The sequence below is a fragment of the Sander lucioperca genome, chromosome 9, assembly GCF_008315115.2.
Source record: "Sander lucioperca isolate FBNREF2018 chromosome 9, SLUC_FBN_1.2, whole genome shotgun sequence".
Lineage (NCBI taxonomy): Eukaryota > Metazoa > Chordata > Actinopteri > Perciformes > Percidae > Sander > Sander lucioperca.
Window position 1 is genome coordinate 16,750,059 of NC_050181.1, and position 21,955 is coordinate 16,772,013.

The 21,955-nt window shown below is 41.7% G+C and overlaps 1 protein-coding gene and 3 non-coding genes across 4 annotated transcripts in view; 3 read left to right on the forward strand and 1 right to left on the reverse strand.

The window, feature by feature from the left end:
• The window catches only part of LOC116044905 (contactin-associated protein-like 4), a 143,719-nt gene that overhangs the window by 58,567 nt on the left and 63,197 nt on the right, over nucleotides 1-21,955 (reverse strand). Inside the window, exons 6-10 of the mRNA XM_036004830.1 lie at nucleotides 20,415-20,590; nucleotides 20,110-20,250; nucleotides 16,904-17,174; nucleotides 14,609-14,758; nucleotides 14,118-14,289 (exon numbers count right to left, since the gene is read on the reverse strand). Of these exons, the coding sequence (XP_035860723.1) occupies nucleotides 14,118-14,289; nucleotides 14,609-14,758; nucleotides 16,904-17,174; nucleotides 20,110-20,250; nucleotides 20,415-20,590 (910 nt within the window). The remainder of the gene's footprint in view (nucleotides 1-14,117; nucleotides 14,290-14,608; nucleotides 14,759-16,903; nucleotides 17,175-20,109; nucleotides 20,251-20,414; nucleotides 20,591-21,955) is intronic.
• trnal-uaa lies at nucleotides 10,038-10,120 on the forward strand. The gene has a single exon. It is a non-coding gene; the product is annotated as a tRNA-Leu (tRNA).
• Nucleotides 13,260-13,342, forward strand: trnal-uaa. Its single transcript has one exon. It is a non-coding gene; the product is annotated as a tRNA-Leu (tRNA).
• On the forward strand, nucleotides 13,547-13,629 carry trnal-caa. Its single transcript has one exon. It is a non-coding gene; the product is annotated as a tRNA-Leu (tRNA).

Consider the following 21,955-nt stretch of genomic DNA (forward strand, 5'->3'; position numbering starts at 1 on the left):
TTTTTGTTGATGAATATTCCGAATATTTGGTCAAATTCTATGTTGAAGCTTTGGCAACATTGTTATTGAGACTTTCATGCCAATAAAGCCCCTTTGACAGAGACAGAGAGACAGAGAGAGAGAGAGAGAGAGAGAGAGAGAGACAGAGAGAGAGCGAGAGAGAGAGAGAGAGAGAGAGAGAGAGAGAGAGAGAGAGAGAGAGACAGAGAGAGAGAGAGAGAGAGAGAGAGAGAGAGAGAGAGAGAGAGAGAGAGACAGAGAGAGAGAGAGAGAGACAGAGAGATAGACAGAGAGACAGAGATAGAGAGACAGAGAGACAGAGAGAGACAGAGGGAGACAGAGACAGACAGCGAGAGAGAGAGAGACAGACAGCAAGAGACAGAGAAACACAGAAAGACAGAGAGAGACAGAGAGAGAGAGAGAGAGAGAGAGAGAGAGAGAGAGAGAGAGAGAGAGAGAGACAGAGAGAGAGCGAGAGAGAGAGAGACAGAGAGAGACAGAGAGAGAGAGAGAGAGACAGAGAGATAGACAGAGAGACAGAGATAGAGAGACAGAGGGAGACAGAGACAGACAGCAAGAGAGAGAGAGACAGACAGCGAGAGACAGAGAAACACAGAAAGACAGAGAGAGACAGAGAGAGAGAGAGAGAGAGAGAGAGAGAGAGAGAGAGAGAGAGAGAGAGAGAGAGAGTGAGAGAGAGAGACAGAGAGACAGAGGGAGACAGAGAGAGAAGAAGTATATTTAATATAAATCATCCTAATATTGTGTTTATGTTCATATTACTGTTTATTGTGTTTTGTCCAAATATTTGGTCAAATTCTATGTTGAATGCTTTGGCAACATTGTTATTGAAACTTTCCTGCCAATAAAGCCCCTTTGAATTGAAGTGAATTGAGAAGAAGTCGCCAAAGTTAATCACAAACTTGTTTTCAGTCCCCAACAATATCTTGATAGGCACGTGTGGGTGGAACTTGCAGGATTTCTTTTTCTTGTCAAGACAAACAACTTATTGTCATGTATTCTCTCACTGCATATATACTGAGACGGCAGATTTAAAAATTCAATTGCCTGTTTTTAGGAGCTTCAACATTTGGAAACAGATTTTACTACCAAAAAGAGGACAAAAGCAGTCTATGCCAAAAAAAAAAACAACAACCTTTCATCCATTATTGTCAAGAACTTTTTGAACAAAACTTTTTTTGTTTGAAAGGGCAGCTGAAGCATTTTGGATGTTTTTGCTGAGTCATTTATCTTGCTTTGAGAGAGCAGGCTCTGTGTGTTTGTGGACACAAAACCATAGACAGTACATAAGAATGGACCAACAGATCCCGTTGCTCTGGACGGAGACCAGTGAAGGATATTAGAAGCACTTTTCCGGTGATGGCTGAGCGTTACTGTGCAGCCTCCAACTGAGAGAGCATTTAGTCTGACGTATATTAATGTGACGTGAGCAACCTGTCTGAAAGTTGGAAGTCTTCTGGTAGCTGTGCCAAGAGAAATCTCAATCATTCCCAATCTAGCAGAGACGGAGAGCGTAGGTATATGTAGAGATAACATAGGCACAGGCTAATTATTGCTAACTAAAATGCTAGTTAACATCAGTAATTAAACAAACACCTAATGTATGTCGAAACTCCCTGCGAGCTTCTCCTGTACGATACAGTAATTAATCTACTATGCGACAGTAAGTTATGTGGTTATGACACAATCGTTAGCCTATTTTTACAAAAACGCCTGCTACGGAGCCATAACGTGAGGTACAAGGTAATGGAGCCTTTTATACATTGTCGTGTTTCTTTAGAAATAAATAATGGACAAACAAAGTCTTTAAAAGCTTCAGATGTAGAGTTATTCGCTGTCAAAGTGACGTCAAAATGAATGGCAGTCAATGCAATGCTAATGGCGGGTGAGTGCTTGTTAGCATCAAAATGGTGCCATAGGAGCTACGGGTTGTTGACAGACGCTTACCCCCTTGCACAAAACTGGCTGTTAGGATCAAACCGTTGACCTTTTGGGCTTGTTATTCGATAGTGATGTTGCACTGAAACATGTTTTCTCAACATCCTCACAAAAACAAAGTGTAAGTCTGTTACATAAAGCTTTTTAATAAATCAATAGAAACCATTTTAAGTAATGACTACTCAAAAGTATTTTGTTTTTCATGGGTAAATGAGTGCAGGAGGGTCAGGAATAATGTAATTAGTGGAAAGAAGTGGAAACTATTTCATATGTAATATTTGGAGAAGGTCATGTTTTCCATTTAGGTTTTAAAAAAACTGTCTAAAACATTTTGTTTCTGTTTACTGGAAAGACAATTCAGCTGAGCCACAACATTAAAATTCTTTTCACTTCCTCACAGCTTTCTTTCCCTCGATGTCATTAACGGGAAAACTTTTCTTTCTGACAGATAACATCAATAAATACATTGGGGTTTGTAGGTGGAATTTGTCCAAATGAGGCCCTAAGGCCTGTCAAATCCGACTCCTATTAATTAATTCCTGTGCCTTCTTTAATTGGACTTACGTTTACCAGAAGACAAGGATCAATCTGAGACGAAGAGTTCAGTTAAGCAAATTTACTGAGTCCAGCATAAGAGTAGATAAGAGTCACAAACAGCATCTAAGTTTCCCTGTCAACAGACATTAAGTCAGAGCTGGTCCACCAAGATCTCGTCCGAAGTGAACTCTGATCTGTTCTCTCCCTGTGTCCCTGTTTTATTCTCTTCTCACAGGGGGGTGTCGTCTTGTGTCTAGGCAGAAACTGTTATCTGACAAACACACAGCCAAGGTCCAGGCCTCTGTGTGTTGCAACTTCCTCTTCTATCCTTTTAACTTTAACTGTCTTTTCCTGTTCTTCTGCTTATCTGTCTGGTAGACAATGCATTATTATGCCATAAAAGGCTTAAACTATAGTTAAAGGTTAAGCTTAACCTTGAACCAGTTCCTCAATGACTGCACACAGCTCTATTATGAGCACAAATATTCTACATGTTCTTGGAATTTCTAGTGCGCAGCCAGAACTCCATTATCAAGCTCACGTTTGGGGGAAATCTTATTAGGTTGATCAAGATAACTCTATAAGAGTGACTGTAATTCTCTCACGTTGGATACAACTTCTCCGGGGTACATCAGTCCATTGTTATCCTGCCTTTTTTAACACAATTGACGCGACAGACCTATGCATGACCACACACTTGATCTGACGCAGTTGGTTCTAGGGATGTCCTGATCGGTGATCGCCACTTTAATCACACACGCCCTGCACCACATAAGCACCACCAGACAGCCTGGATGCCGGCACTTTCAAACCAAGATGGCGTGCGGCCACTCACCAGTGTGCGTCTAGAGTGTCTCGTAGCTTGCCAGCCCTTGGCAACAAGTAAAAAAGTCTTTCTTAGTCACCTGTTTTTTTACAGAAGCGGATTACTCCAATTCTCCACCCTTCTTCCGTGATTCCACCAGGAAACCAGCTTACAGGTCGTTATTCCCTGGAGCCGACATCGGTAAACACAGAAGAAAATCAAAGATTGACAGCGCAAGATGTGTCAATAAGTTAAGTTTTCGTTGTCCAGCGGGGAACTTGAGACTTTTGGTTGGGGATTTGATGACATCCTAAAGAGAACTGTTTTAGTGTTTAGATAAAAGACTTATTTGCTGCACTAAGTTAAATGTATTAAGCTTAAGACATATTTTAGTTACTTTGTTAACTGAGTTATTTTTGTAAACAATAAAAGGATGTGCAGCTCTATTATCTGAGCAACTATAAGTATCGGATCGGGATTTGGTATCGGCAGATATTCAATATTTAAATAGCTCACGTTAGGAGGGGTCAAAAAAGCTGATCGCAACATCCGGTTCCATTGACAGCAAGTCTTTACATTGTCTGAACATGTAAAAAAACATTTCAGGATCTGTTTTTACACTTAGGCCAGACATGCTCATGACATGTTACAATTACATTGTACAGTATATACAGCTTTTTAGTTCTAATATTATTATTTGACGTGTATTATATTATTGTCTTGTTCCAAAAAAAGATGCAAAAATCAATTGATATATAAATAAATAAACAAAACATTTTGTAACAGATTCTGGCAAAAGATTGTTCTATTCATACATTTCTGCTCAACTCATTTTAAATCATTCACATCAACAATTTTGTGTCTGATAATGAATACTATTTACATCCTGTGACACCTGAGCCAGTTCCACTCACTAAAGTAAAAACACAAGATGTGTTTAAATGCTCAGAAAAGATCTTTGACATTGTTCCCAAGAACAAAATTACAGGCACAAATTAACTAATGGTGACAGTTACACATTATTTTCTACAAACACTCCCAACATCACAGCTTTATTTTGGAAAAATTTACCAAAACTCTTGAACTGGGAAAGAGAAAAGAAACATACAGACAGAATGTAAAAAAGATGAGCTGTGTGGAGCTTTCAATCTGTCTTTATATTGATCCTGTCTCTTTTGAACCCCCTTTTCCTTGATGCATCTGACTAAAATAACAGTACTTTTATCCACATGAATTGCTTTCATGGCCGACTCCTTTGGCAAAGTTTGATTCACAGACACACACACACACACAGATAGAAAAGCATAATAATAACCACTTTACTCCAATCCAATGTCATTATTTTGTACTTCTGTATTTGTGAGTGTGTACAGTGTGAGTGTTTTTTTTTTTGTACAGGGCTGGTAGTTTGCATGATTCTGTTTATATTGTTGACTTTGAATGTAAATGAATATGACAGTGTTAGAGTGTGTTTTTTCCCAAACCCTGACAGGAATATTGAGCAGAAGATAGATGACTGTACAGAATCTGCAACCTCCCCTTTATTTCAATAAAAGCTCTGACTCAGCAGTGTGTCAGCCTGCTACAATGAGATTTTTACCTCCATTTATTTCCACAACGCTGTGATCTAAAGTGTGCTTTTTAGCATTCCCATTAAATTCACATTACATTGAACCTAAACTACCACTGTCTTTGTCTTTATGTTGTGTTTTATTGTCCAAGTAGTGACAATTATCTGTTAGAAACATTAACATGATGATGAACATCACAATGATGGTGACAGAGATGTAGAAGATGCATTTTTAGGATAAAAAGAAACAGGAAAATTAAATGAGGGAGACTTGAAAAAGAAGAATAGAAGAAAAGTATAAAAGAAATGAAGATCCAACCCCATCCACTCCTTCCTCCAATGCACACACAGAGTTGAGGCAGAAGGGATGATGATTGTCACCAGGATGGCTGAGTGGTTAAGGAGTTGGACTTAAGGTCAAATGGTCAAAATCCCTCGTTGGTTCAACCCCCACTCCTGGTATTCGGATTTGCCCTGCTTTACATTCAAATACTCTTCTTTGTGTGGTAGTCTTTCATTGCCAGCTCTATCACACACCGCACGTACATTCTGGGACAGGAGAGAAAAACACTCTCGGCTGTTTGCATTTCACAATCATCAAAAAAGTCTCAGGAAGGAGCTTGTTTTGGTGGAACATTTGCACCCAGCAAAAGAAAACGCCACATACAATATTAAATGAAGTTAACTGTTGACACAATACAGTAACGTGAGCTATTTAAATTAGCTGGATACATGGTTAAACCTAATTCGTTCTTACCAGTGTATCCCCATTTGTACTTCGTCCACAGCAATCCCATCAATCGCTCCCAAACGTCCCAGTTAGAGAGGAAATGCCCTAAACATATTCTTTGTAAATCTTTACAATCATTCCCCGAAAGAACCAAGCAGGCCTGCCTTGTTGTACCATCCAAATGTTCTTCGAAATTTGCCATTTTTTGCGTGTAGCTTGCTAGCTCAAAGTTTGTTGTTGTTTGCCAAATTGAAAAGAGTTTAAACTCAACAATATACCAGGATGGCAGAGCAGTTAAGACATAGGACTTAAGATCCGATGGGCAAAATCCCTTGTGGGTTCAAACCCAACTCATGGTATTCTGATAAGAGCTGCTTTACATTCAATTACTCTTCTTTGTGTGGTAGTCTTGCATGGTCAGCTCCATCACACACTGCACATACTTCCTAGGACAGGAGAGAAAAACTCTGGGTTGTTTGCATTTCTTTTAACCAATCACAATTGTCTTGGGAAATATATCCCATGGGCCTAAAATGCAATCAGCAGGATTACAGTGAAAGAAGGGTAATTCGTTTTCTCTCTTTCCTGGAAAACAGGATTGTTGTAGGTTTGTTTCAGGGATCAGTGAGATCTGTGCAGGGACTGTATTCTACTGAATAATAATCAAATTCATGCAGAAACAGGGAGGGATTTCATTAAAACCACTCGAGCAGATTCTCCTTATCTGGCAAGGATATGTTAGTTTAATATTTGTGTTTATGTTGGTGTTTACATGTGGTATGTGTGTTTCTTTGTGTGTGTGAGTACGTGTGTGCTATGCCCTAGTTTATAAATGGTTGTAATTGTTTCATTAACTGTGCTGCTATTTGGCGTGAACCCAAAACAGGAAAAAGATTTGTTCTGCGCTCCCACATCTCTTTCATTTCATGAGGTTGAAATTATTGCTCTGATCCCACATTATCATTAATGATGTATACATGTAAATCTTCATCATCTTATCATCAATGACTCACATTGAACATATTTATCATAAGGCCCATGAGGTTCAATTCATTTCAATTTAACTTCAGATGCTTTACTGACGGGATATGGATGTTGTACAAACATCAGTGCCAACATAAGTTGCATTAGATTGTATCTAAAACCTAATCAAAAGTCTAAAATCAATGTGTTTTTATTAACAGATAGCAAGTAGTATGTTACTTCGATTGGAGCTTTTAGATCATCACCCATGACACCTATCCAAACATTAAAGATGCTGTGAATTTTCATCTTTAAAATGTCATTGATAAATCAATGTCTACATTGTTTCTACGATTGGAGGAGTGTATCAATGCTTCTGTCTCCGATGCCAGACAATAAACTCATTACCTCTCTTTTTGAGTCTTGTCTTTTTGTGCCTTCCTTTCCATAGTCAGTTAATGGGCTTTGCCATCCAACCCCCCGCCTCCCCCGAGCCCCTACACACACACACACACACACACACACACACACACACACACACACACACACACACCTTCCCATGTCTCTCTATGTGGAGATAACTCCATTAGAAATAAGATTTATATAATGTAACTTGACATTTTTACCCACACATTACTATAATTGCATGTATTACTGATGGATGGGTCTAGATGACAATCAAAAACACAAAAGAACTAAAAATGAAAAAGACAATTTCAAGCAGAGCAGCTGAGTGACAGATATCGCCACTAAAGAAATTGTGACTTGTACAAGGGAGATACTGTGTGTGTGTGTGTGTGTGTGTGTGTGTGTGTGTGTGTGTGTGTGTGTGTGTGTGTGTGTGTGTGTGTGTGTGTGTGCTGGCTTATGAATGTTTGTGTGTGTTAGTGGTTGCACAGACTAGCTGACTAGCTCTTGGTGTTAAGACACGCAGGAGCTATGTGCTAATGCGACTGTTACAGACTGTCAATCACTGGAATACAGCATGGAGGCCAACGTAGGAGGTATGAGTCGCGCTACACTTAATGGCCATTTAAAGTGTGTGCACCTATAACTAGGCATAACCCCAATGCATTGGTTGACAATGAGGACGGACAATAGAGTTTTCACTGACTGTTTGTTATTGGGAACTTTTGATTGACTGGCAGAGATGCGCGATGCGGCTTCGGACATAAATACCGGGATTGGTGTTCGTATAGTTACCGCTGGTAAACCAAATAGTGTGAGTAGCAGTGTTGAACCACAAACTGAAATACGGGTAATGTTAATTAAGTTCACTGCACAAGTGCTTGCTGATAAATTGGACAGTTTGCAAAATGCTAGTAAGGCTAGACCAAGTGTCTAAGAAAATCAATACAAGGGTTGATATTAAAGGGTGATAAAATACAGGTATATAGAATGCAAAGCATTCCATTCTCCTGTGATTTTATGTAAGTAATGACTGGAAAGAATGACGCCATCAGTGTCTTGTTAACGTCGACTTGACTTCCATCACATTAGAATCGACTTTAAATAGCTTAATTCATGCAACCCCTAGTGCAGTGGTTCTCAAACTTTTTTCAATAATGTACCCCTTTTGAATTGTTTCTTTAAGCCAAGTACCCCCTGACCAGCGCTAATCATCAAAAAAAAGTCTCTATAAAGAGGAACAGTACAGCGCTGTCAGCGATAGATTTACTAAACAACAGCCTTGTAACTGAAAAAAAACATTTAAATGCTGATGAGAAAAGGAGACAAATACTGTAAAAAAGACAAAAACTTGGAAAAAGATGATAGAAAGAAAGAAGGAAGGAAGGCAAGAATAGGTCAAAATAGTATCAAAAACTTCAAAAACAGTGACATAAGAAGAAAAAAGCGAGAAACTTGTAAAAAGTAGGACAGTAGAAGGAAGGAAGGCAAGAATAGGTCCAAAGAAGGCAACAAAAAAAAAATTCTACATAAAGAGGAACAATGTTCTGGACAACAGCCTTGTAACTATTAAACATTTTGTTAAATATCTCACGTACCCCCTGCAGTCCTCCAAAGTACCCCTAGGGGTACATGTACCCCCATTTAAGAAACACTGCCCCTAGTGTGTATGTGTGTTTCCTTGATGGTACAGTCTCTCTCTAACATGCTGCCTCACCTCACAAAACGTATTACTCTGCCAGCAAAGGAAAGAAAATTGACGTTACAAAATAACAAAAAGTTGCTTCTCAAAAAATTCTGCACAACAATACAATCAAGGAGAGAAGAAATATTTCTGCTTAAGCACCAACACACTGTTTGACAGAACAATGCTGCTGTTGCTCTCTGTCAAATCACCTCTTTGTGTTCTTTTCGTCTCGACAGCACTGTTTACATAATTCAGTAGACAGAATTTCCCCCCGGTTTTCTGTCTAAATGAGATTGTCAAACAGGTAAAGGGCAAAACAATATACATGGAAGTAATTCTACCATGTGCAATGCAAAGTGCTAATCAAAGTTTCAAGAGACGAATGTTAGTTTGTGTCATGTTACCGTAACGCATACAGTACGCTCTGTTCAGACACCTCTTACAACTGTTGGGTTTCAGTGCTCTTGAGCTCTGTTAAAAGTCGTAGAGTAGAGAGAGAGAGAGAGAGAGAGAGAGAGAGAGAGAGAGAGAGAGAGAGAGAGAGAGAAAGTAGAGTGACATTAGTGAGGTTAAATGCCCTCGCTAATGTGAGGTGGTTAAGACGTTGAGTGTGCAAAAGTCCTCGGTTCAAACCCCACGCCTGGTATGATCAATACGACACAATGAAAGATGCCTAGTGGTGTTTTTGAATTCAAATACTGCTCCTTGTAGGTAATATGACATGACTACTACTGCAATGAAAGCTAGGTAGCTCACTGCTCCTTGAAAATGAGTATTTTTTATGCAGCGCTTTACGGAGAAGTCATTAACTAGTGTCAGGTAACCAGCGTTTAGAGGTACTAAATGTCTTCACCAGGATGGCCAAGCGGTTAAGGTGTTGCACTCAAGATGCAGTGGACAGTTGTTCTCGTGGGTTCAAGTCCCCCTCTCCGTATTTTAAGTTAACTTCTATATTGGGAATAGTTATAGAAGCAGCAGCAGGTCATAAAGTTTCAAAAGACCAATATCAGTTACTGTAACAACACTGACTGAAGTTATAATAGATAGTCCTGAGTGACCAGTTTTGCTCGGTGTACATGGCCATTCACAGCACAATAGTACCACCCAATCACAGCACATTAGGGCCAGACTTGGCACAAAGCGGGTGGAAAAAATATTTCGCCTGAGTGACACAAAGCTGTAAATAGACTAGAGCTTTTTTATCATGAGTTGGTATGTTAAACCTTAAGATCCAACAGGCATTTTATGGTTCAAATCCCACTCCTGGTATTATTGTGTTGCTTTTTTGCATTAGAAGTTTCAAAGAATAATGTATGAAGTTCAAACTAAATGTGACATGTTGCGCATTTAATGTTCATATTGATCACAAGCTGAAGGCACCAGGATGGCCGAGTGGTTAAGGCGTTGCACTTAAGATGCAATGGACATTTGTCCTCGTGGGTTCAAGTCGCACTCCTGGTATTCTAAGTTTACGTCTGTATTGGGAATAGTTATAGAAGCAGCAGCAGGTCTTAAAGTTTCAAAAGACTAATATCATTGTCATATTGCTACAGGTTTCAAAGAACAATGACTGAACTTATAACAGATAGTCCTGGGCCCTATTTCAGGTAGAAGGTTTCACAAACTCTGAGTCTAACCCTGATGTCTGAGTTGATTTACCCTGAGATGTTCGGTTTCAGAACAGCTGATATGAGTTGGTCCAATCAACTCAGAGTAGGTTCATGTGCGTGCACCACCACAATAAAAAGGCAGCATGAATGGAGCCATGATACTACGATTTACCATGGTAACAACCACAAACAAACGGGTCGTCGGAAATACTCATGCGCACATACAGCGAGTTAAAAAAACAACAACAACACAGCGGCTGCTGCAAAAGAGAGAGAATTTGTGTGGGAGAAAATCGCTGCTAGAGTAAATGTGTATATTCCAATATAATGTATATCATATTTAATCATAAGTATAGCCGAATATTACTGGTGAAATGGTATTGAACCTATAATCTATTTCATTTAGGTGCAACACTGCGTACGAAAAAATTCTAGGCCTACGCCTACGCTGCTATTCTGAGGCGGCAGTACCATCATTAACAGAATTGCAATCCAAAATCTTTTATTTCAAAGGGTTTACATCATTCTCCTGCAATACTGTGGAACTCCTTTTAAAAACGTTTAAAACACGTTTCAGAGCGAGTCACACTCTTCTGACGGCGCTTTGCTGCAGTGGCTTTACTAAAATGCTCCGCATCACCAATGTTGTAAAGATAAATACCGTTTGCAAAAAAACGTAATGCGACACAAATAATCTGCTGGGATGTAAGAGTGTCACGTCTAGTCTTTGTCACTAGAGGGTGACGTTAGTGATATGAGGACGGATAAGGTTAAGTAGCCTAGGCAACATAACTGATCGACTGGGAAGAAAAACGATACCGCTCAAATAGGGAGTTAGATAAAAATTAAGATGTCGGGGTTTCAATATCATCTCCCGACATATAACACCCTGCGAAATAAAGCAGCTTCTGCATCAACGGGATCGTCGACAAAAGGAAATGCCATGTTTTGAGAAATAAAACGTTTTATAGTCTGACTAAACATTTTTTTAATTCATGCCGATAACAAACTGCGCTATAATGTGCCTGATACAGACTGAATGAATGAATGAGGAAATGAGAGAGCGCTGTGTCAGAGGGAGGAGACTGAGAGAAACTCGAGGTTTCTTGAAGAAAACCTGCTCCCGACCAGGTTAAGTTCACAGGCTCAGTTACCATAGCAACTGACTCTGAGGTTAAGTTTCCCTTATCTCAGGGTTAACAAACTCAGAGTTTTCACTAAACCTGCTTTCTGAAATAGTGCCCTAAGTGACCAGTTACCAGTTATGCGTTGTGTACATGGCCATTCAAAGCACAATAGTACCACCCAATCATTATCATGAGCTCTTCACCACGAGACTGGGAAGGAGGGGCTACAGCTATCACCAATATGGCTGAGTGGTTAAGGTGTTGGACTTAAGATCCAATGGGCAAATGCTCTCGTGAGTTCGAACCCCACTCCTGATAGTAGGACCACTACAAGATCTTGATAGGGATCTAGTTCTGTTTTACATTCCAATTCTGCTCCTTGTGTGGTAGTCTCCCATTGACACACTTTACATTCTAGGATAGGAGAAAAAAAACGTTCTGGTTTGTTTGCATTTCTTTAAAGACATAGCACCAATCATCGTTGCAGCGCTAAGCTCCATCAACAAGTGTGTAAGGTACCAGCAGGGTTGGTCTTCGGCATTCAGGGCAACTATGGCCGAGTGCCTAAGGTGTTGCACTCAAGATGCAATGGGCAGTTTATGGTTCAAATCCCACTCCTGGTATTACTGTGTTGCTTTTTTGCATTACAAGTTTCAAAGAATAATGTATGAAGTTCAAATGATAAATTTGGGACAGCAAACAGCTAAAGATCTTCAGCCTAACATCGCCAGACCAAATGTGGATTAGTCTGGAACCTCTCAATTCATTTCTGATTTCCAAGGGGCATTATCAATGGCGTAGTCCAAAATGCCTCTGCAATTGGTGACCAGTTCTGCCGGATGTAGATGGCCAATGACAGCACATTAGTGCAAGACTTGGCGCAAAGCAGCATCAGCAAAAAATAATGCCTGAGCAACACAAAGATGTGAATAAACTCCAGCGTATGGAGATGAACTTTTATATCATGAGTTGGTATATTAAACCTTTGCCAAATCCTGTCGGACGTATGGTAAACACATTTTTCTTCGCAAGAAAAAGCTTAACTTGCTGTTGATTGTTCTTCTTTTAGAGAAAATATACTGTCTAATTCATTTAATACTGACACGAAAGCCACTTCAGAAAATTCCACATCAGCTGTAGCCATCTTTTTTGCACGGCACTACTCTTTACGGTTGTTGTCTCAAACACGCCTCATATTAGATAAACAGTTGTGATTGGTCCTGCACATCCCAGGCTGCTGGAAATCTATTCAAAGTGGAGAGGGACCAGACACATCTGTCAGAGCAAATAGATTTGCAGATTTGTCTGGTTCCCAGGCAAGAAGATCTTTGTTTTCTCAGTCTTATGGCATTTAAAGAAGCTACTCATTTCAACAAGATAACAATGGACAGATCAATCTCCCACTCGAGATCACACTCCTGGTAAAAGTTCTATATTGTGAAAAATTGTGACGTAAAAAACATTAGCAGCTCTCAAAGTTTTAAAAGACAATTTTTAGTTCTTGTCATAATATTATTGTAATACATACACTCTGCTTACGTGTATTGCTTCATTACAAGTTTAATAATGTATTAAGTTCAAAAGGTTAGTTTGGGATGTTTCTGTTGAGTTTGAAGTTATTAGAGTCAAAACAAGTGCCAAATTGTCCTTGTTGGTTTAAAGCTCACTCCTCAAGCACAGTCAGCAAAGTATGTTTTTTTTATGAGACTTAGAAATATATTCTTGTAAGGACAGAAGAGATAAACACTTACAATAAATGTTCTCAGCTCAGGTTTGGATGTAGATCAAGGCACCTCTAACAACAATTGTGTTATAGTGCTCACATTGTAGCCTTCCTGCTGTTGGAAGTTAACGGCTATAGTCACCAGGATGGCCGAGTGGTTAAGGCGTTGGACTTAAGATCCAATGGGCACTAGCCCTCGTGGGTTCGAACCCCACTCCTGGTAGATCAGGATTATTGTTGAGTTGATGCATGAACTTCAACTGCATTTGATAAGGATTACATCAGAGGTAATAGTAGCAAATCCTCAGGAAATTATGGACAAAATGTAACTTTATTTAGATCATGCAAAGACAGACCTTACTGACATGTTGCACATTTAATCTTCATATTGATCTTCTATCACCTTTGACAGCACAAAGGCAAAAGCACCAGGATGGCCGAGTGGTTAAGGCGTTGCACTCAAGATGCAATGGACGTGAGTCCTCGTGGGTTCAAATCCCACTCCTGGTATTTGCTTTTTTTGACTACAGTGAATGGAAATAATGCAATAACTTCAAAAAAGGGACAAAATATCGATGCCCGCTCTGACCACCAGCAAAATTAATAAATGCATACTCACAAAATGGATCATGCTGGAAGCTTTGTGGCATCATTACTACTTCTTAGTGTACACTTCGGCAGAGTGGAGTTCTATTAAATTGGATGGTGTAACAGTCAATATTGAAAGCTATTCCTCCATGTTGGACTATGAGTCTGCATTCCCTCAAAGGTTAGCACTATCAAGAAGGCTTGCAATAAGTTAGCGTCGCGATTTGTGTGTCAAGGTAAGCCAAGGATACACTCACATATCATGGCAACTGAATTCTGTCCAAAATGCTGGTGTGACAAAGCTCTGGGGGCTGTGCAGAATATTAGGGGAAGGTTACATCAGATGAAACAGCAAAGCAATAGAAATGTGTCTTAACAAAAGCCAACGAAATTTCTTTTAGGAAACTGACCTGTCGATGATTCCACACATGTCGATCTGCAGGTTGCTGTAGACTCCCAGCTGCTTTTGCTGCACCATGATCAGGTTCACGTTTTGGTTGTCCAGAGTTAGGAGACGCATGCAGCCCTGGAAGACATTGAAGGGGTTTCTGCACTCCTGCCTGTCGTCTTCAGTGGGACAGCCTGAAAAGACGAGAGAGGAAACCAATCAAAAAACATAAACTAAAACATGTTTTCATAGACAAGCTGACACATTTTAACATTATTACTCATATATTAAGACATACATATATACATTGCTCATGACTTGTGTCTGTAATTGTTAATTTAGTTGCCAAAGATAATACTGCATTATGGGTAGAGATTCACAGTTATCCTGGTGTTTCCTCAGTGTAAACACAATATCATTCAGACCTTACATCGGTCAACTTGCACATGGCTGTTTGATGCTGGACAGGGTTTAATTGCTTAGAAAGATACAGCTGACCAGCTCGACTCTTACCACCAAAGAAGAGTTGACTTTCTATGGTGACAGGAAATGAGGGGCTGGGTTGTGCGCTGCCTCCTTCTTCTTTATCCACAGCGATGCTCAGACGACCTCGTCTGGAGTTCAGCTCCACCGCATGCCACTGACCGTCATTCAGGGCAGAACCTGGGAACCAAATACTCATTATCACACACTAATTGATAACCCCCCCCTGAGAAAAAACTCAGATATTGTCTGTGATTATACAGTCATAAATTTCTCAGATTAAAAACTCAGAGAAACATATTTTCATGGCTGCACATAGAGCCGCAGCAGATGTTGGCGGTGCAAGAGTTTTTTCCAAGGCTGAAGCCAAGCATGCATGGGCACTCATGTAGTAACGACCAAATTCGATCTCCTTTCACACCACAACCTGTCACATATGCACCAAATTGATTACTTACTTACTTATCTATTTAGAAGAATATTATCAGTCAAGACTTGAAAAGTGATTTGAAAAATGAGTAGAGATTGGTGGTAGACCTGGTACAAATGGATTGCAAAAACCATCAGAGGCAGGAGAGTGCAGACCACACTGACGCCTGACTTCCTGCGTCCTCTGTGTGATTGATCTGCAACAAGTACCAGCAATACTGTGCCTGACTTGTGAATCTGTATGTTGTTAGGAGTTGGGGGAATAAATCAATATCTCATTATCTCCTCTATTTTTTTTTACTGACAATACTTTGCTCAGTCCTCTTACAGTGCCTCCGGCTGCACAGTGTTCTGCCACAGTGATGTGGATGTGTGACCAGAGCTTCTGGTAATAAGGATAATAGATTATTCGATAAACATTGGACTTTTGAACTAAGTATAACTGTTACAGACAAGTGTTTACAGTTCTTATATGGCCTTGTTGGTTAAAGCCTAACCCCCAATCTCCACCAGCTGCAGAACGTCTGTGAAGTCATTAGGTTTCCTTTAAAGTCAATGTGTGTATTTCCACTGACTGCAGAACGGCTGCGTCCCTACTCCGTCCCAGTTCCGGCGATCCGCAGCCGTCTGTAGCAGATACCCAGAGCTTCTATTTTTGCCAGACACTGGAGAGCTCCGCAGCAATTCAGCACACAGCAGATAGTGCGGGGACAGGAAGTCGAGCACAGAAGCAAACTAAAACATCCAGTTAATTTTCTAAATAAAATCCACCGTGCTCACGGCGGATCATATTTCCCTGCACTACACCTTGAAAACACAGCACAGAGTTGTTTCCCCTCTACTCCTCTGGATGGAAACAAACTGTTGTCGGTTTTGTGGTTCTATTCTACCTGAATTTGCGAGATCTCGTGGGTCCTCGTGACTACAGATGTCAGTCATGGCCGCAGCCGTTACGCAACAAATCCGGACCTGGTGGGTATTGACAGACGGCGGAGCACGGAGCCAACACGCAGCGGAGCCGTTCCGCAGCCGTTCCGCAGTTGGTGGAATTTCGGGGTTAGCCCTAATCTATTAGAGAAATGGATAGACTTCACCATTTGCTAAACCCCTCCTCTTGCACGGGGCTGTAGTTAGAGTGATAATTGGTATTTAAAGATGTTTGAGGGTTGTATCTGTTTTTATCGCTTTTCCAAAACCACAAGAGCGAAGGCTTTGAGGAATACTATCATAGGTCAGACTTGAACCATCGACCTTCTGCATTGAGGAATAAACCTTAATATATGAGTGCCTGCTTTACCAATTGAGCTAACTGGCCAACGCTCATCTGCTTTTAACATAAGTCGCAATCATTGCCCATTCATGCCCAGCTAAGCTAAACGTACTACCTAAAGCAGTAACTGAGTGCTTCTTCCAAAGCTAAGAAGCATTATCATTAACCAACTAATATTACATTAGTTTGTGGGGTTAAAGTTCATTAAATAAAAGCCCTGTTCACGATTAGCACATTCAATGTTGGAAAAATCTGATGGCCATTTCATACTTTTTATTCCCCTGATTTATGGTTTATTTTACAAGTTAGGTATTAGGTGGTCATAAAAGTACAGGGGCTAACTACATGTAACTAACTTGTCTCAATCACATATGGGTTGACACAGTAATAGTTTCGCACTGCCAGACCTTCCTCCACAGCGGAGGTCTGGCTAGTCCACACAGCATTCTGGGATAGGAGAAAAACGTGCTCTGGTTTATTGGCATTTCTTTAAACCAATCACAATCTTCTTGGGTGTGGCTATAGACTGGTACAGACTAACACAGTAATGACTCAATATCCATGTAAGAGTAACCACTTAACTTAACTGTTATTTAGAAATGAATCCTATAGGCAGTTAGACTGACCTGCAGTGAGCTCCAGCAGCGCCCTGCCAGCCTTATGGATCTGTAGCCGCAGTCTGGCCTCACTCAGGTACAGCCAGACCACGCCCCCTTCCTGAGGCAGCTCAAAGGTGAGCAGAAGCCCCGCCTTGTTCCACGTCCTGAACTGGAACCCAACGGATACGCCCCCGGACGAGGACGCCCCCGCCTTCCTCGGCAACTGAAGGAAGCTCTGGGGGCCGGGGAACGTCACGGCGACGGAAAGCGACTCAGCACACGAAAAGGTCACATTGCCCTGAGAGAGACAGATGCAGAGTGGAGAGAGAGAGACAGAGAGGAGGCGGCACAGAAACATGATTACTGGAGAGATTAAAAACAACATCAAACATGAATATTAATCAGTTGCAGAGGGCGTGCCGATGTGTGACCTCTGTCCCAATGATCTCATCAGCAAGTCTCCTTAAGAGGACACCGGTATTACCATAATGATAACAGCAAAGCTCGGAATAAGATTAGGAAAGCAGACTGAAAATACCAAAGTCACCTAGAGTGGAGGTAAAAGAGATAAAGAATGAAAATGAAAGAGAGCATACAGTAAGCCCAGTACTGCAATATCTTGACATCTCCGTTGCGGCCCATTGTGACAGCAGGTCCGTTGCTAAGGCTGCAGCAGTAATATATTACAGTCCCAGCTCTCTGCTGGGAATATCACCCCGCTATCTTTATAATGCTCCGGAAACAAAGATGACATCTAAAAGCCCTTTGCAGAGTTGTTAAAGTGTTGTACAATAAGTAATGTTGGGAGTGGGCTGTGCTGCTGCTGCACAACACAAATTAAAAAGTTAACTTGAAAATCCTCAAAATGCCTGAGGACTACGGCACCGACACACCAACCCCCCTTCACCCACACTCTGATGCTCTTTGTGTTAATGAGCCCTCACAGAGCCATATAAAGCACCATTTACTGTCTGTGTTAAATTAGATCATACGTTTGTGGCGAGTACCTTAAGAGCCGCAGCACCAACATAAAATTTGCCTCTATTAGATCGTTAGCCATGCATGTGAAACCTCTGAACCTCTTTACCAAGAATTCATGTTTTACTTGCTGCCTGGGCCTTTCCTGTAATGAGAGGGCATGTATTACTCCCTGCAGGAACGCTTCACAGCCTCTGCCGGAGGAACTTCCAATCATCTTGAATGTAGAAACATCTGAAGGTCCTAATGGCCAAGATGAGGAGGCATTATTGAGAGTCTAATCAGCTGTTTACAGTCATACAGTCAGCAGCTCATTTAGCATCAGCAGTAGCATCCGGAATTTTATTATTTTATTTAATTTATCGCACCGTTGTGACGAAAAGAGAGCTGAGCCAGAAGGCAAAGCTCTCAATCTACCGGTCAGTTTTCGTTCCTACCCTCACCTATGGTCATGAAGGCTGGGTCATGACCGAAAGAACGAGATCCAGGGTACAAGCGGCCAAAATGGGTTTCCTCAGGAGGGGGGCTGGCGTCTCCCTTAGAGATAGGGTGAGAAGCTCAGTCATCCGTGAGGAGCTCGGAGTAGAGCCGCTGCTCCTTTGCGTCGAAAGGAGCCAGTTGAGGTGGTTCGGGCATCTGGTAAGGATGCCCCCTGGGCGCCTCCCTAGGGAGGTGTTCCAGGCACGTCCAGCTGGGAGGAGGCCTCGGGGAAGACCCAGGACTAGGTGGAGGGATTATATCTCCAACCTGGCCTGGGAACGCCTCGGGATCCCCCAGTCGGAGCTGGTTAATGTGGCTCAGGAAAGGGAAGTTTGGGGTCCCCTGCTGGAGCTGCTACCCCCGCGACCCGTTACCGGATAAGCGGAAGAAGATGGATGGATGGATACTTAAAAAAAAACAAAAAAACATAACCCTAAAGATAACACTAAAGATGTACATTCTGTACATTCAAAATGGGTTATGAGTCACATAAAACAACATTCTGACTCCCAGCACGTCATAAAGCGACGCTTGGTCAGGTGCCTTTGGCATTTGTTACTGACGCAAAAAGTCTCCTTCAGCGTCTAGCCCTTTCGCATCATTTTTAGATGCGCTTGGTCGGGACTTTTGGTGTAATTTTTAGACCCAACCCGTTCTCATTCTGAACTCGTAAAATAAAGACGTTTGGACAGTGGCTGTCAGTGGCTGTCAGTGGCTGTCAGTGGCTGTCAGCGTCTGATGCGACGAAAAAGGCGTCTTTCAGCGTGTTTGTGTAACGCACCGGGGAGAGCAGCAGTTATATAGGATTTAGAGAGTAGTATGTAAGCGAAAATTTCCGCATAAGGAGGTTGGTTGGGTGGTGGATGGGTCAAACACAGGACTTTCAACCAGGAGAGCGGGGTTCGAGTCACGCTTGCTATAGTCGCTTTTTTCTTTCCTCCCGCGTGTAGCAGAACCGTACGCCCACCCACGACCTTTTCCTAAACCCAACCATCCGGTAGTTCCCTCGTGTCACGGAACCGTAAGCCCACCCACGACCTTTTCCTTAACATAACTGCGTCTAAAGGAACGGCAATAGTCCCAACCAAGCGCGTTTACTTAAAGCGCTAAAGGGACGGCGCTAAAGGAACGGCAATAGTCCCAACCAAGCGCGTTTACTTAAAGCGCTAAAGGGACGGCGCTAAAGGGACGGCGCTAAAGGGACGGCGCTAAAGGGACGGCAATAGTCCCGACCAAGCACGTTTACTTGGTCTGAACGTACGTTTAACTGACATCACACAAGAACGGGACAGTTAGGTTCAGGAAAAGATTATGTTGTTACAAAATGTACGTTTCAGTGACATACCGGACAAAAACAGGCGACAAACCCCGGTCTCTCGGGTGTTAGTCCTGTTTTGTTTGACCCATCCGCCACCCCAATCCAACCTCGTGACGTAGATTAGTCTTTCCATCTACTCGCTACCGTTGTCACTCTCACGTGATACTACATCGTCTTACCGTGCCATGGTCGAGCTGCTGCTCTGCCCGGTGCGTTCCATACTTACACATATTTTTGCGTCGGTATCTGACGCTGAGAGCCACTGACCAAACGTCAGTATTTTACAAGTTGGGAATGAGAACAGGTTGAAAAAAAAAGTCTCAAAAATCACCAAGCAGAATATTTGAGCCACAATAGGATGCGGTCTTTTGGTTTCAGAGGCACTTGTCCAATGATTGATGCTGTCAGAAGAAACTGACCGAAGTGCAGGTGGTTGTGTTGAGCTAAATTAACTTACCACTACAGTAACGTGGGGTTCTTTGTGTTTAGCTAACTCCATCAGGTTGAGTTCGTTGTACAGCAGGTTTTCAAGGCAGCCATGGAAGTTCCTCTTGGAGACTTCTGGTTTCTGAGAGACCTGGACTGCCCCAACACTCAACTGTATGGGGAAAGAAAGACACATACAGAGGGTTGCATGCACATTAAATTATAAAAATGTAATTTCTACCCTTCCTGTGGGTCCGAGTTCCAGCTTTCTGACTGCATAACAAGTGTGGGAGTATTAGTGTGTATGTGTAATGGTTTTGCTGTGTTTGATCCCACCTGCTGGATGTCCCAGTGGCTGAACTCTGCAGGCATCTGAACCCTCTCTGTGTGTTTGTCCACAGTGAGGTTGAGGTGAGAGCTGCGCCACTCCACCGCTACATGGTGCCAATGCTGATCATCTAACAGGCTGCCGAGGGAAGCCAGGAGCCGGGGTTCAGAGGATGAAGTCCTACCTGGAAGAGAAGCGGTGGAGAGAGAAGTGAAGGAAGTATAAAAATGGGATTTCCAGATCTTAGTATGAAGATAGTTTTCCATGATCTGACCTGGTGCAAAGAGAAGTAAACATTAGGCCAACACAATAGTCTTTATTGTGATGAATATTTAAATTTTCTCAGTTTCCCACAGAGAGGAGCACGCCGATGTCAGCCTCTCTCTCATCTCATTAGGGACTGAGGACAGGGTATCTGCATACATGCATAGTGCCCAATATGGAGAACTGCAGCAGAAACATGGTGAGCCATCATTAATGATAGATGAGCACCAGCAGATCCAAATTAGTGGATCCATTTCTGCATCCCCCAAAGTACTGGAGGAGAAAAAAAATTCTGCTGAGAGACGGAACTATAGAAAGAGCTGAATATACAGTCAGCCATTAAAAATGTATTAACAGTGACAGTTTGGAAGATGATGGACAAATGTATTTGAGATATTTCAGCCTATTTTGTAAAACAAAAAACTTCATCCAGGGAGAGAGAGTTAGGATGTAGACATCCTATTGTTATATGATGTCTACATCCTAACAACCTCCCTGGGAAGTCTGTCCTGTCAACACATTTATTGCGATGAGTTATTTGATTACAGTCTGAACGAGTGGAGAGAGAGACAGAGAGATCAATATGAGAGGAACAATGGCAAGACCTCAACAGAAATCAGATGTTGGAGGTGGAGCAGAGAGGGAGAGGACCTTAGGATTGAGGGTGTCATTAAATGGAGGATTTTTATTACTTGCTACATGACTGAAAAGAGAAAGCAGGAATCCATTCGAGAGGTAAGAGAGAGAAAATGAATCGATATCAATATACAGAGCCCCCTCTTTTCATTTCTTTGTCGCTGTTGGTCTTTGTTTCCTTCTGTGGTTTATCTTTTCTTGAGCAGTATTGAGGTCATCAGGTAGAAAAGATTATTAAACATACCTTCTTTTTGACAGCAATAATTGCACATATAGGTTTATGACAGGGCAATCAGTAGTTTTATTTATTGGACCAATTGGGAAAACCCTTGGAAAACCAATATTGTCTTCTGCGTGCAGCCTACTGTCAGTGAGTCCTTGAGAAAGATTGTTACATGAATTGTAATGCGGGGTCACCAGAAATCAATAGGTTACTTCCTGATTGGGAGCATTGAACGCGCACTGAAAACATTAACAAGCAATGGGTCAGAAGATATGAAAAATTCAGTGCGATGGTAGCACGGAAGAAAGGTCACAGCGTCTCAAAAAGAAAAATAAAAGTTCACCTTTGGTGGATAAGTGTGTCATGTCATGAGGCAAATATTTTGGTCATATTAACTCTTTGCTGAAGTTGGATCTACGAAAACCC